At 39.0% G+C, this 13,879-nt stretch overlaps 1 protein-coding gene across 5 annotated transcripts in view; it reads left to right on the forward strand.

Annotated features, from left to right (window-relative positions):
- TRAK2 (trafficking kinesin protein 2) overlaps window positions 1-13,879 on the forward strand; it is a 28,700-nt gene that overhangs the window by 9,330 nt on the left and 5,491 nt on the right. For 3 of the 5 annotated variants that reach the window (XM_075093784.1, XM_075093783.1, XM_075093785.1), the window contains 9 exons: window positions 5,877-5,930; window positions 6,705-6,775; window positions 7,419-7,535; window positions 8,781-8,990; window positions 9,546-9,624; window positions 11,399-11,529; window positions 11,737-11,811; window positions 12,453-12,590; window positions 13,187-13,266. In XM_075093784.1, the coding sequence (XP_074949885.1) occupies window positions 5,877-5,930; window positions 6,705-6,775; window positions 7,419-7,535; window positions 8,781-8,990; window positions 9,546-9,624; window positions 11,399-11,529; window positions 11,737-11,811; window positions 12,453-12,590; window positions 13,187-13,266 (955 nt within the window). Of the gene's footprint in view, window positions 1-1,694; window positions 4,479-5,876; window positions 5,931-6,704; window positions 6,776-7,418; window positions 7,536-8,780; window positions 8,991-9,545; window positions 9,625-11,398; window positions 11,530-11,736; window positions 11,812-12,452; window positions 12,591-13,186; window positions 13,267-13,879 lie in introns of those variants that run through there. The other 2 variants (XM_075093787.1, XM_075093786.1) reach the window with 2 other exon arrangements.

The raw sequence follows: 13,879 nt of genomic DNA on the forward strand, positions 1-13,879 counted from the left end.
CAGTCTCCTCTTCTCCAGGCTGAACAAACCAAGTGACTTTAGCCGCTCCTTATATGGCTTCCCCTCTAAACTCTTCACCAACCTTGTGGCCCTCCTCTGGACATTTTCCAGTAGCTTTATATTCTTAATGTACTGTGACGCCCAAAACTGCACACAGTACTCAAGGTGAGGCCGCACCAGTGCAGAGCAGATTGGGACAATCATCTCCCTCAGCTGGCTTCAATGCAGTGCTTGATGCACCCCAGGACACTTTTGGCTCTCTTGGCTGCCAAGGTACATTGTTGGCTCATGCTCAGCTTGCTGTTGAACGGAACCTCCAGGTCCCTCTCTGCAGAGCTGCTCTGCAGCCTCTCATTGCCCAGCCTGTATGTACAGCCAGGGTTGCTGTGCCCCAGGTGTAAAATCCAGCACTTGCCCTTTTTAAACTTCATATGGTTGGTGATTGTCCAGCTCTCCAGCCTGTCCAGATCTCTCTGCAGGGCCTCTCTGCCCTCAAGAGTGTCAACAGCTCCTCTCAGTTTTGTGTTACCTGCAAACTTAATTAGTATTCTTTCAAGTCCTGCATCCAAGTCATTAACAAAGAGATTAAAGAGTACTGGCCCCAAGATGGATCCCTGCAGAACTCCACTAGTGACTGGACATCAGCCTGATGTAACCCCATTTACTATGACCCTTTGAGCCCAACCCATCAGGCAATTGCTCACCCACTGCATTATGTGTTTATCCAGCTGTATGTTGGACAATTTGTCCAGGAGGATACTGTGAGAGACAGTATCAAAAGCTTTACTGGAATCCAAAAAGATCACATCAACAGGCTTTCCTTGGTCAACTCAGTGGGTGACCTTGTCATGGAAGGAAATCATATTTGTTAGGCAGGACTTTCCCCTCACGAACCCATGCTGACTGGGACCAATGACTGTGTTGTCTTTCAGGTGTTTTTCAATAACTCCCAGAATAATCTTCTCCATAATTTTACCAGGCACAGAAGGGAGACTGACAGGTCTGCAGTTACCAGGGTCATCCCTGCTGCCCCTCTTGAAGATTGGGACAACGTTTTCCACCTTCCAGTCAACTGGGACCTCTCCAGATTCCCAAAAGCATTGAAAAATCATTGAGAGAGAGATGCCTCGCTATGACATCAGCCAGCTCTTTAAGTACCCTTGGATGAATCCCATCAGGCCCCATCGACTTAGAGGGATGCAGCTGGAGCAGCAAGTCCTGCACAAGATCAGGGTTTCTTAGAAGTTTATCATTCCCACAGTCATGGTTCTCTAGCTCAGGGCCCTGGGGGTCCCAGAGCCCACCATCAGTGTTGAAGACCAAGGCGAAGACAGCATTAAACATCTCTGCCTTCTTTATATCCCGGCTTGTGAGGTGACCATTCTCATCAAGCAATGGGCCAATGTTATTTCTGGCCTGTCTTTTGCCATTAATGTGTTTTTAAAAGCCCTTCTTATTGTCCCTCACAGAACTGGCCAGCTTCAACTCTAGCTGAGCTCTGGCTGCACATATTTCCTCCCTGCAGTGGCAAGCAGCATCCCTGTAGTCCTCCCATGTCACCTGAGCTTGCTTCCACTGGCCATATACTTTCTTTTTTTCTGCTTATTTCAGAAAGAATATTTTGCCTCGCCTGCTTGACTTCCTACGCTTTGGGATTGCCTGCTGGTGTGCTTTTAGGAGGTGACACCTAAAAAGCGGCCAGCACTGATGGACCCCAGCACCTTCAAAAGCTTTTCCCCAGGGGACCCTGAGCAACCTAAAGTCTGCTCTCCTCATGTCCAGAGTTGAGGTCTTGCTGGCAGCTTCCCTCCTGTCACCATAGATTCTAAACTTGACTGCTTCATGGTCACTGTGGCCAAGGTGGCCCCTGATCTCCACTTCACCCATGAGGCCCTCTCTGTTAGTAAACAGCAAGTCAAGGAAGGCAACCTTCCTGGTTGTTTCCCTTAGTACCTGTACCAAAAAGTTGACATCCAGATGGTTTAGGAACCTTCTGGACCTGTTTGCATTCCAGCTCTTTCGCTACATATAATGCCACGCCCGGCCTCACCTGCCCTGCCCATCTCTCCTAAAGAGCTTGTAACCACCCATCATGGCACACCAGTCACAGGACTCGTCCCACCAGGTTTCATTTATGCCAGTGATGTCATACCTCTGGGACTGGGCCAAGGCTTCCAGCTCCTCTTGCTTGTTCCTCGTGCTGCACGTATTTCTGTAAAAACACTTCAAGTGTGGCTCCTTGTGCCCATCGCCACATGTAGCAAGCTGAGGAGTCTCACTAGCACACAGCTCCTCCAACTTTGGTGAGTCTACCCATTGCTCATTACTGATTAGCTTAGTACCACCTCCTTCCCCCTTCCAGTTTTGTTTAAAGCCCTGTCAATCAGCCCTGCTAGCTCCTGAGCAAAAACCATTTTCCCCTTCTGAGAAAGCTGAATACCATCAGATGTCAGCAGACCTGGTGTTGAGTATACCATCCTGTGATGGTATACCGAAAAAGCCAAAATTCCACCTATGACACCAGCCTCGGAGCCACATGTTGATGAGGTGGACCTGCCTGTTCCATTCAGTATTCTTCCCTGATACTGAGAGGATCAAGGAAAATACTCCCTGAGCACCTGAACCTTCAACCATCTGTCTCAAGGCTCTGAAGTCCCTTTTGACAGCCTTTGGACTTCTCCTTGCTATGTCTTCTCTGCCAACATGGAGAAACAATAGTGGGTAATAGTCTAACTTACCAGACTAGGGAGCTTCTTAGCAACATGCCTTACTCTGGCCCCAGGAAAGCAGCAGACCTCCCTGTGGGTTGGGTCTGGTTGGCATAGTGGACCCTCTGTTCCCCTCAGAAGGGAGTCACCTATGACAACTGTCCTTCTTTTTTAATATGAGTAGTTGTGATGCAGGGGGTAGGCTGCCTAGACGACTGCTCCCAGAAAGACCTTGATCCCGATCATCTGTCATCTGCCCTTCCAGTTCCAGGAAGGAATCTTCCTTGAAGATACCTCCTCCTTGTACATGCCACCTCTGAAAGGGTTATTTGATTGTTGTTTGTGCTTTAAGGCTCCACCCAGTGTGTATAACAAATGAGTAAGTAAAAGTAAAATATTATCTCCTAAGAATGCAGTACTCGAAAATGTAAAGCAGTCCTGTTATCAGTTGAAATTGCAGGCTTGGAACTTTTTTTGACTGTGGAAAGTATTTGGAAAGCCGCTTAATGTTTATTGCTCGGTCTGTTTCTGATAAAAAAATCATTTATGTTTGCAATATTAATAGTTGAGTGAGCACTTTTGTAGTTCACTGGAAGCAGCTGTGTAGTCAGTGGGGTGTGTACTTGCCTCTAAGATTTGATTATAAGTAAGCGGGATCAGAGTCTGTCAGTGCTGGGAGGAACTTTACATCAAATGTAGCTCCACTGAAGCTCTTTGGCTGACACCTGCGGTTCCAGTGTGATGAAGTACAGAGCTCTGAGAGAATGACCTTCAGTCAGTGTGAGCCTGAGTTTCCGAACTGCAGTGGGAGGAAGGGGGTTTATCGACAACGTTTTAATGAAGGCAGTCGTATTTTTTGGCTGTCAAGGTACTACAGAAAGTGGTGTCTTCCTCTTTCACCCAGTGGGATACTCTTTTTAACTATAGAAAGTGTCCTGTGAAAATAGTAAACTGCTTGTGAGAGTTTTTTTGAGCAGTTGCCATAGATGTTTTCTTGACATTCTCAAAAATGAGCTGTAACAATGACTGACATTAAGTTAAAAGATAACTGTTAGGCATAACATACAAAACTAATTCTATCATTTAAGAATGATGTTGTAACTGCTGAGTCATAAACTCAAGTTAAATACAGTTTATGTTTCTCCTAAAAATTGTCTAAAGAGATTGAATGTAGTAGTCATCCTATTAGCTTTTCTGAGCCTAGTAACTTACAGGGAGATACTTGAAAGGTCCCAGACAAATACAGACATAAATCAAGATCTAGTTATAATCATCGCTGAAGAGCTTGTTAGGTGAAATTTGTATCTTTCTTTCTGTTGACTGGAATTGGGAATAAATGTGATAGTCATACTCTTGAAGTGTAACTTGCATTTTTTATGTGTGTATCTCCCTTTCCCTGTATATTTATGGAAACATTTTTATAACTTTTTCTTAAAAAGAATGCTAAACTCATGGTGTGAGTGAATTTGTAGTTGACTTCTAAGAGAAAAAAAAAAACCACAACAGTTATTGCACTTGAGCTCCTCCTCTTTTTTATGGTGGCTGCTGCCTGTCAGAAGGTTCATCCAATGACACATTGAGTTCCCACTGGCAGTGTTTTGAGTGAGGTGGAAGAATACTTTCTGCTTCATCTGTGGTCGCATAAGAAGCTCTGAATTACAAAACGTCTGTCTTTAGAACTAGTTTGTATGGCTTAATAAAGGGACATGGCACAAAATAACAAGAATATTAACCAAAATGAAGAGTTTCTTGCAGCTTTCGCTTGGCAAGGTGAGTGAGGAGTGATCGCATATGTGCGTGTTCACAAGAAAGAATTGTACAAAATATGCATAACTTTGATGCTGTACTGTGAAAAAATAACAAAAGTTGTATAGAGCTAAGTTTCAAAGCTGTTAGTTCTGTGATTTCATTTATCAGAGTAAATATATTTACTTTTAGGAAATTTATTTTAGTAACCTAGCTACCTGAGTAACTTTGTATGTAATTAGTATAAATCTCTATTAAGGTGACTTAGCATTGGATAGAAACTTTTACCTTGAAATCACTTGGTGGTCAGAGTTACCACAGGAGTGCTGGCTATAATATTCTGTCTGTAATGGCTGAAACTTACTATGTATGTGCAGTGACTTTTCCAAATACTAGTAAGCCAGATGAGTTTTGAGTCCCCTCTTGGCAACCAATATCAGCAACCAAGCGGTACAGTAAAATTGACCTCCCAAATGCTACTTATGCTACTGAGAGATAGGTACTTTAAATTTTGTGAAAAGTTTCTATTTTTGCCCTGCTTAGAAATACAAGTAATAATAAATGGCACTACTGTTAAGTTCAAAGCTCCTAAATACTTGAACAGCGTGTATTGGGGTTTTATGCCTACTGATCTGCTTGATAAAAAGCATTTGATTTGTTAGTTTGTTTTATTTTTCTGTTAAGCTCTTAGAGAAACAGTTCAGTAAACCTTTTTCTTCTACATTGTTTTTTCTGTTATCCTGTCTTTCAAGACTGCAAGAAAATGTCTTTCTATACCAAAATGCAACTTGTTTTTGTTCCTAACATAGCCTTAGTGTTATTTTTTAAAAGGTTAATTATGGACATTATGTATGTAAAGAACATACATAGCTTATATAACATATAAAAAGAAGGTTACTGTGCACTTCAGCTTGACACTTCACTGTCTCAGAACTAAGTGTGCAGTCCTCAACAAGAACAAAGAAAAAAACCTGAAAACCAATACTACTAGGTATTCAAAGTATGAACTGGATTTAAGCAAGGTAGAAGAGTCAAGGAAATCTTCAGAAATAGATTTAGATCAAGTCCATAGTAATCTTATTTTGCAGTGGAGTGATGATGGAATTAGTTTCAAAACAGGTTAACTTAGACCTTCAGGATCCTGGTCCCATAAAGGAAAACCAGCAAATTTCTGTTGAACTTGGACAAGCGCAAACATCTGTCACCTGCAAGTGAGAAGTATAATTCTGCTTCTGGAGAAAAATGATATTTAAATGTTTCTTTAAAAGTTCTAAGAAAGTTTTAATAGTGTAAAAAGTACGTTTACACATGCATTTATTTTTCATGGTGGTGGATGCATGCAAATAAATCACCTATTTCCTTACATTTCAATTGTTTCTCCTCTTTGTTCTCCCCCCCATCTTTCATTTTCTGTCACTATAGCTCTTATTGAACTTCCTTCCTCCTCCTTGGCTGGATCTCACAAATTTGCACAAGGTAATTTTTTTCTTCACTAGCACCTTCTATTTCTCAGGACAAGAACTAGAGCAGGCCAGTGCTTTCTGTTTTAGCACTGTGTTTTGTTCAGTGTTGTCGCAAATTCTTCATGCTTTGTTTATTCTTGACTCAGTCCTGTTTTTCAATCCTACTTGTTCTCAGTTTTTTAATAGTTCTACAAACTCTTCAAACGTTCAAGTCACTCGGTCAGTAAGATAGGATTTACTGCTACATCTAAATTGCAGATGGACGTTATCCCATTTCTTTTTAACTGTTTCCAAAATGATCAAGCACTTAATCACTATGTTTCCATGACTAGTCTCTGGGGTCTCCATACTTCCTGTGTATAGCTGTCATACACACTAATGGGAATTTTGTTTCAAGGATAAAGTCTGCAGGTGTGTGTTCAGCTATATTTGCATATGCTCCAATATACTCTTCCCTCTCCCCAGCAGGCTGGATGATTTAGTAGCTTAGCTGCATTCAAAAAGTTAATATTAAGAGATTTTTCGCCTTTTTCTAAATTTGAAGGATGTGTGAGCACCTCAAGTTTTAGCTAAAATTGCTGAAAGGTGTAAATGTTCAATAACTCATTGTATCAGTCTCCCAGGTGGTTATTGTTTTATATTTCTGAAGTTAAGATGCATTGTCATAGCCTCCACTAATTTCATCAACTAAGTACTGTATAAACATCCTCTGAATTTTAGCTCTCTCCCTTCCCAGCAGTCGTCTTGTACTTAAGCTACTTCACTAAGTATGTTTTTCTCTTCTCAGTTCTTGGCACAGATAATGTGGAGCAGAAAACCTACAGTGATGCTGACACGGTCAAACATCTGTTAGCTGAGGTATGCTCCTCTCTGTAATGCTCTGTTAATATATTTGAGGAAGGTTTTATTCAGCTACTGGATGTTTTGGTTCAGTTATCTTCAGGAGCTGCTTATCAAGCACAAGAAGCTGCCCATTGGGTTGCACCATCTCAGAAACAAAATTTAGCAGAACTGTGGGCACCCATGGAGCCAGTGAGGTGTTAAAAATAAAGAGCTTTCTTCTGCTGTCCTGTTGCTCCTTTGCTTCTACCCTCTCATCACTATTCAGGTTGAGCAGCCTGGTCTGGAGAAAGTGTCACTTGAAAGACTACAGGCCTAAGCGTATGTGGTTTCTTCGTATGACTCAACAGAGCCCATATAACCTCTTCAGTACTCAACACAAAAACCAGAACTGTCCCCAAGTTTGGTGCTTTCTCCTCCCCATGTTACTGCAAATGACTGTGGAAGAGAATGTGCCATATAAAGAAACACAGTTATGGATGTGGTCTGGGTCCAGATGATGAAACATTAATCATTGTTCCAATAATGTTGATCCATCTGAGAGTGAAGGGGATCCTCAGAGTGGAGATGCATTAAACAATAGCTAGGAAAAATCTAAAACTGCTCTGAATTTAAACCTTATCTAAAGAAAAGTATACATTTGTTATCATTTTTTGAGCAGAAGGACCGGGACCTGGAACTGGCAGCTCGAATTGGACAAGCCCTGCTTAAGCGAAACCATCTGTTGACAGAACAGAATGAAGCACTAGAAGAACAGTTAGGACAAACTCTAGATCGAGTGAGTGATCTTTTTTCTCCCTTCCGTCCTCCCTTTCTTTTTTCCTTTTTATGATGAAGGTAAGAGGATTAATAGAAATCTATTATTTCATTTGTAAAGCAGGTGATTGCTGCTCTAAAACTACAGAAGTATACTTAGATGTCATTTTTCCTAATTGTTATTGTTCCATCAGCTTTCTTGGTCCAAGATTGACTATGAAGAATGCATATTGTAATTAATGAGAAATTATGAGAATGTTAAGTATTATTATGATATATCTACAGCAGGATTGCATTTTCAAAATGTTTGTTTTCACCATCAGTCTGATATCCTGCCATTAAACTAAGAATCTAATAATTTAAGTCAAAATAAGTAGTTGGTATCTGACATGACCTGCTACATAACAACTTCACAGGTGAGGAAAGAGCCAGAAAGTGATCTGGCTTAATGGGGTGCTTACACTAAGAATGAATGAATAAATAAATAAATAAAATGTAATGAAAGCTGAATTCTGTTCAACATCTTCGGTCTATCTGTTCCTTTAAGCACGGATACTTGATCTAATCTTTGCTTTGTTTTTCTTTCTTAAAAATGAATTAAATAGTTGACAAATGATAAAGTATCCCCAAGTTTTTTAATCCTGGGGTCAACAGATGTAGTGTAAGTTACACTGAAATGGATTTAGCTGTTTGTATAAAACAGTATGCTGGCAATAAAAACATACTCATAACTAGCTGTAGGACAGCACAAACTTATGTGTTCATATAAAAATTTAGATACGCAAAATAGAATTTATCTAAATGAGGTGTCTCTTTTTTATTTGTGTAATGTTTAGACTGGGGGGTACCAGTCTATACATATAAATAGGTGACTATCAGTCCTTTTCTTCAGGAAGTTACAGTTTGGAAAAATGGTCATAATCAAAATGGTAGCGTGTTAAAATGTAAACATGTTTTAAAGCAGCTGAAAAATTATTTTGAAGTAAACTAAAAAAGTAGGTTCTGGTTCTGTTGTCCATTCTTGTGTTATCTTGAATTTTCAGTCTCCCTTACAGTGTTAAAATCACTATTTTGTGAACTTCCTATAAAATAAATACAGATTGAATCTTTTGTGCAAACATAAGTAAATGGATCATGATCTGTGAGCTATTTTTTAATCTCATTTTAGACTGGAGCAGTGATGTTCCAAGAGGCTATATAAATAACAGGCTGTAATATTGTATAGCTAAAGTGTATTTAATGAGCTGATGATCTTCTTTTGTCATAGGTTAACCAGCTGCAGCATGAACTGTCAAAGAAGGATGACCTGCTTCGTGTTGTTTCCATTGCTTCCGAGGAGAGTGAAACAGATTCCAGCTGTTCCACACCTCTTCGTTTCACTGAGTCTTTCAATGTATCACACGATCTGTTGCAGCTGGATGTCTTGCAAGATAAACTCAGAGAGCTGGAAGAGGAGAATCTTGCTCTCCGATCGAAGGTATATCTGACTTACAGTGTATACCATATATGCTGGATGTGAAATAAATCGGGATGGTTGAAAAATCCCGCATCTGGGTTTCTCTTGAGGTGTATGACTGTTTTGTATCACTGTATACAAATTATATCCAAAAGCTGTTCTACTGAGAGTTTTTCAGTGCCATAAAAGATTTGGCTAATATCATTCAGTTTTCAAGATTTTTTTGTCTAAGAAGTTTTGAAGCAAATTAAATTGCTTACTTCTGATTACTTTGTTGGTTTACTTTCCCTACCAAATGAAATATTTTTGCAGCAGTATTTTATTACAGGCAAGAGGTCAGGTTTTGTTCATGTGTCTGTGTGTCTTTTACTCAAAAGACCAATACAATTCAGGGTAACAGGTTATGGTGGAAAAATGGTTAGGAAGTATGGCCAGATGCATAGGAATTATGAAGATAGAAGGGAGACTCTTCAGTTGCAAGAATTTCAGAAATAAAACTTAGTAACATTAGTAAATTTATAACATTAATATATGTATAGAAAAACTGAAATTGGAATACCAATAATTTTCTTGAAGGCTTGCCATCTGAAGACAGAAACCATTACATATGAAGAGAAGGAACAGCAACTGGTCAATGACTGTGTCAAAGAGCTCCGTGAGTATCCAGGCTGTATCTTGCAATGGCAAAATGGTATTTGAAGTATGTAGTGCCTACACCTTAGTTATCTCTGAATCAGAAAATAAGCTTCAGTAATTTGTGCCAATTATTCAAGTCTTGCTCTTTACCGAAGTGCAAAATTGTTTCTGTATTTCACCAAGTTTCACTCTGGCATTCAGCTTCAGGTATGTGTACTCTGTTTAGAGAGAGAAAACGAACACCAAATCTAATGTCCATAAACCTCCTAAACTGAAGCCTACAGACACTGGAAAATCAACAAAATATACTTCTTTATAGAGTATTCAGCACATTTGACATTGAAATGTCATCAGTCCATAGATTCTTAAATTCTCATTCTAAATTACTGTGTATCTATGAACACATTAGTTTATTTTTAAAATATGTAGTATGAACCAAAGCATTTAAATTGGCCGGTGTTTTCATTTCTCTAGAACAGTTGTCCCTATTTACTTTGGGGAGCACTTACTTGCAAAGAATTGCAACTACTCTTATACAAATGCCTGCTAAGTACTCTGAAACAATAAGGAACAATCCTTTTTTTGTGTGTGTGTGTGTGTGTGTGTGTGTGTGGTGATTGTGTAACCTGATGGTACAATTTTTTAGCTGTAGGCATTTGATGTGTGCTGCTTCCTTTGTGCATAATAACCTTAAGCTTATATTTTAAGATGTTAAAAATTTTTCTGTACAACCACCATAAAGAAGAACGGGTTGTTGCTTGATTTTTCTTGTTCCAGATGACCATAAAATACTATGAATTGATACTTACTTGGTTGTTAGTTCACTCCTCTGAGAAAATATATATCCTTTTCAAATGGAAGTTATTTCATATAAGCTCTTCTCTTTTCCTTCAGTGAGAATGTGAGTTCTGTTTTGTCCAATTCTAAAGCACATATAGGCATGCTAGGTAACGTAGACTCACAGAAAAAATCTTCTCTCAAAGGTTGTCTAGTCTACAACTTTAAAATTCGTATCTTCAGGAAAAAGGTATCTGACTATGAGCTTAAATGTCCACAGGCCCATGGGCAGGACCTTGTTCTACAGTAAATCTGTGAGGTACAATAACCACTAAATTTGTAGCATGACCTTTATGCAAGATCGATCAGACTTTATTGTGACTTTGCTATGCTTTCAGGGCAAGTATATGAGCAAGACTAACTGCATAAAAAGATTTCAGCTTTTTGAGTTGCTTTGTCATCTCACTTGATGAAGTGCCTTTCAGAGAAAAAAAAGAAACTGGAAATTGTATGCAGTGGATCTTTGGGGAATAGATAGTGTCCAGAATCAAGAGCTAAACACGTGTATATTACACTTGACAAGGTCTAACAAAATACCTTTGCTTACAGAGAATGGTAGTTAATAACAAGATCAATTAAGAGCCTGACTACTTCAGCATATTCCAAGTCTGGCCTTGGTCATGAGCCAGTATAGGATTTGAAATTTTTTATAGCAGCTTACTTTGGATTTTATTATGGTCATTTCACATACCTGTGATATGCGTTTCAGGTTCTGTGTACTTAGCTCTTGATATGTTACACCTGCATTTAAAGTTAACTCTCTTTCTCCTCCTCCGCACTGTTTATCTTTTCCCTATGGATGTTCTAAGGCATCTGCTCTTACCTACTATGAATTGATTTCCTAAGAGTATTGATAATTTTGCAGATCGTTATTGACTTTCACTAATCTTTTCTGGGTTTGTTTTTTTGTCTTTGTTGGGAAAAGCTCTCTACTAAGTTCCTTCTATGATTCGTAGGGCAAACAAATGCTCAAATTTCCAGAATAACGGACGAATTGTCAGAGAAGAGTGAGGAGGTGGTTCGCTACCAGGAAGAGATCTCATCCCTCTTGTCTCAGATTGTTGATCTTCAACACAAACTCAAAGAAGTAAGGGAATGCTGATGAAGATTGTGTGCACGTGTGTGTTTGTGCATGCGTGCATATGCCCACCAGTGCTTACAGCAGGGAAAAATCAGCTTGCAAGCCAGGGGGTTACACTGCAAGAGAGTGGCTGTTTCAGGGAAGTATGGCAGAAGATCAACTCTCTAAGGGAAATTGGCTTAGAAAATGATGAGCACCTTTTTGTGCTTTCAGCATGTGATTGAAAAGGAGGAGCTGAAACTTCACTTACAAGCTTCTAAAGATGCTCAGAGACAACTGACAGCAGAGGTACTGAAGGCTTCTATATATACACATACAGATAAATGTTTGGAATTGAAAAAAAGAGAAAACTAAGAGACAATGGGGACTATTGCTTTTTAATTATGTAGGGCTTTTCATTTTTCACTGTGGTTAGAGTCATATGATTGGAGGAAAAGAATAATTATTTTTATTTAAGTCTACACAAATATTTTTGTAGTTCACAGGAGTATGAAAGGCAAGGAAGTTGTTCCAAGTAGGGATGTCTTACTATTCTTAGTAGTTATAAGAAAGAGCGTGTTTTAGTTTGAATATTACTGATTATATCAACAGTACTGTAGCTCAGTAGATTTTAAGGAAGTTCTCTTTTTTGCTTCTTTCGCATCAGCAGTTACTGAACTTCCAGAGTTTTCCAATGTATTTTCCTTTGGATTTTATACTACTTCTTCCTCTTTCGAGTCTTAATTTGGACTTCATGCTTCACCACTAAAATCGGTGCAGGTCCTATGCTGACCATTGTCCATTCCAGACGGTGGCATGTGCCATACAGTTGGAAAAATACTACAGTGTTGAATCAGTCAATACAGGTTTCTATAGGAGTTAATTCAGTTTCATTCTGTCTCTTCTTTGAAGCGTACCAGTGTCACATGATGGCCTCTCGTCTCTTTCAGCTACATGAGTTGCAAGATCGGAATGCAGAGTGTCTAGGGATGTTGCACGAATCACAAGAAGAGTTGAAGTTGCTGCGCAGCAGAGCCAGCTCTGTTGCTTGTCTCTGCCACTCACAGTCATGTGGAGCATTTCCTGTGGTAATAAATACCGCTAGCATGGTGTACACCTACTGGCATATACGGTCTGTAGCAGCATACAACTATATAACAGCCATTACAGGAGCTGCAGCAGGAACTATTTTGTAGTAGGCAAAGGAGCTGATCTAATGGTTTTTCAATTATTTAATGTGTACACTTTTGAGAATTTTATGTATTAGGAAACTAGCCATTCACTTGGCACATTGTGATATTAAAATAATTTTTCCTTTTTATATGCCTTTTCTGTTGAATACGGGAATTAGCATGTTCTACAGCTAGTACTCAATTGTGCTGGTATATTGTTCAGTGTTGATGTGAATTTTATAACTTGGCACTGTTTATAAAACCAACATAAAGAGTATCAGGAAAAAACAGATGTTGCTAACGAAAACTGAACCCATACTGGTTATACCTGGGCATAGTTACAGCAGCATGCCCCTTCTTCAGAGACCAGAGGGTTTGTCCAAAACATACTGATACTGGGGAAACAAATGGAGATTTTTTGAGTATTTTTTTAGAGATGTTTACTACTAAAGTTGTTAGGAGAAAGACTTTAACCTAATTCGTCAACTCTTCTGGTTTTCATTTTTCTCTAGGATTCCCTTGCAGCAGAAATTGAAGGGACAATGCGGAAGGAATTGAGTCAGGGCGATGAATCTGTTCTCTCCAAGCAAAAGTATGTTTTCAGATCTCTGTGTGCTTTTTCCCTATGCTTGTAAGGTGAAACTGATTTCTCAAAATCTATAAATGTGAATTTTCCTTCTGTAAGTTTTCTATGTAACTTAATAAAAAAAGCTTTGTAGTATTCAAAACCTTTTCAACTTTGAAACCTACTATTCTTATTTGATTCTGTGAGGAGGTTGGGAATTTGCTAAAAGGATGTTATTTAATTCAGTTTGTGATATTTTTTATGCAAATTCTCTGGTGCACAGCAATAGTTTTATGCCTTTTAATGCTTATAGAAAAATTCTCAGGCAAATTAGCTGAAAGGCTAATAACAATTTCCAAAGCCCTGAAGACCTGTTCCTGGATCTCTTTCTTCTGAGCAAGAAGTAATAAATTAAATATATTCTTCTGAAAGCGTATATAAATTAAATAAATAAAATACATGCTCCTGAATGTTCTCAAGTGGTTATCAATAAGGGTTCAAGTCTTTCAGGTCGAAGAAAGTGGTAATTCTGATACTTAATAGAGTAATACTCCTGAAAACAGGAGTGTCTTAGGCAATCCTGTTTTTCTGGGCTTAAACCTTTTTAGTCAGGTCTCTGCAGACTTTGGAAGTCTGTTGT

This window comes from Phalacrocorax aristotelis, chromosome 5 (genome assembly GCF_949628215.1).
Source record: "Phalacrocorax aristotelis chromosome 5, bGulAri2.1, whole genome shotgun sequence".
In the NCBI taxonomy this organism is placed as follows: Eukaryota; Metazoa; Chordata; class Aves; order Suliformes; family Phalacrocoracidae; genus Phalacrocorax; species Phalacrocorax aristotelis.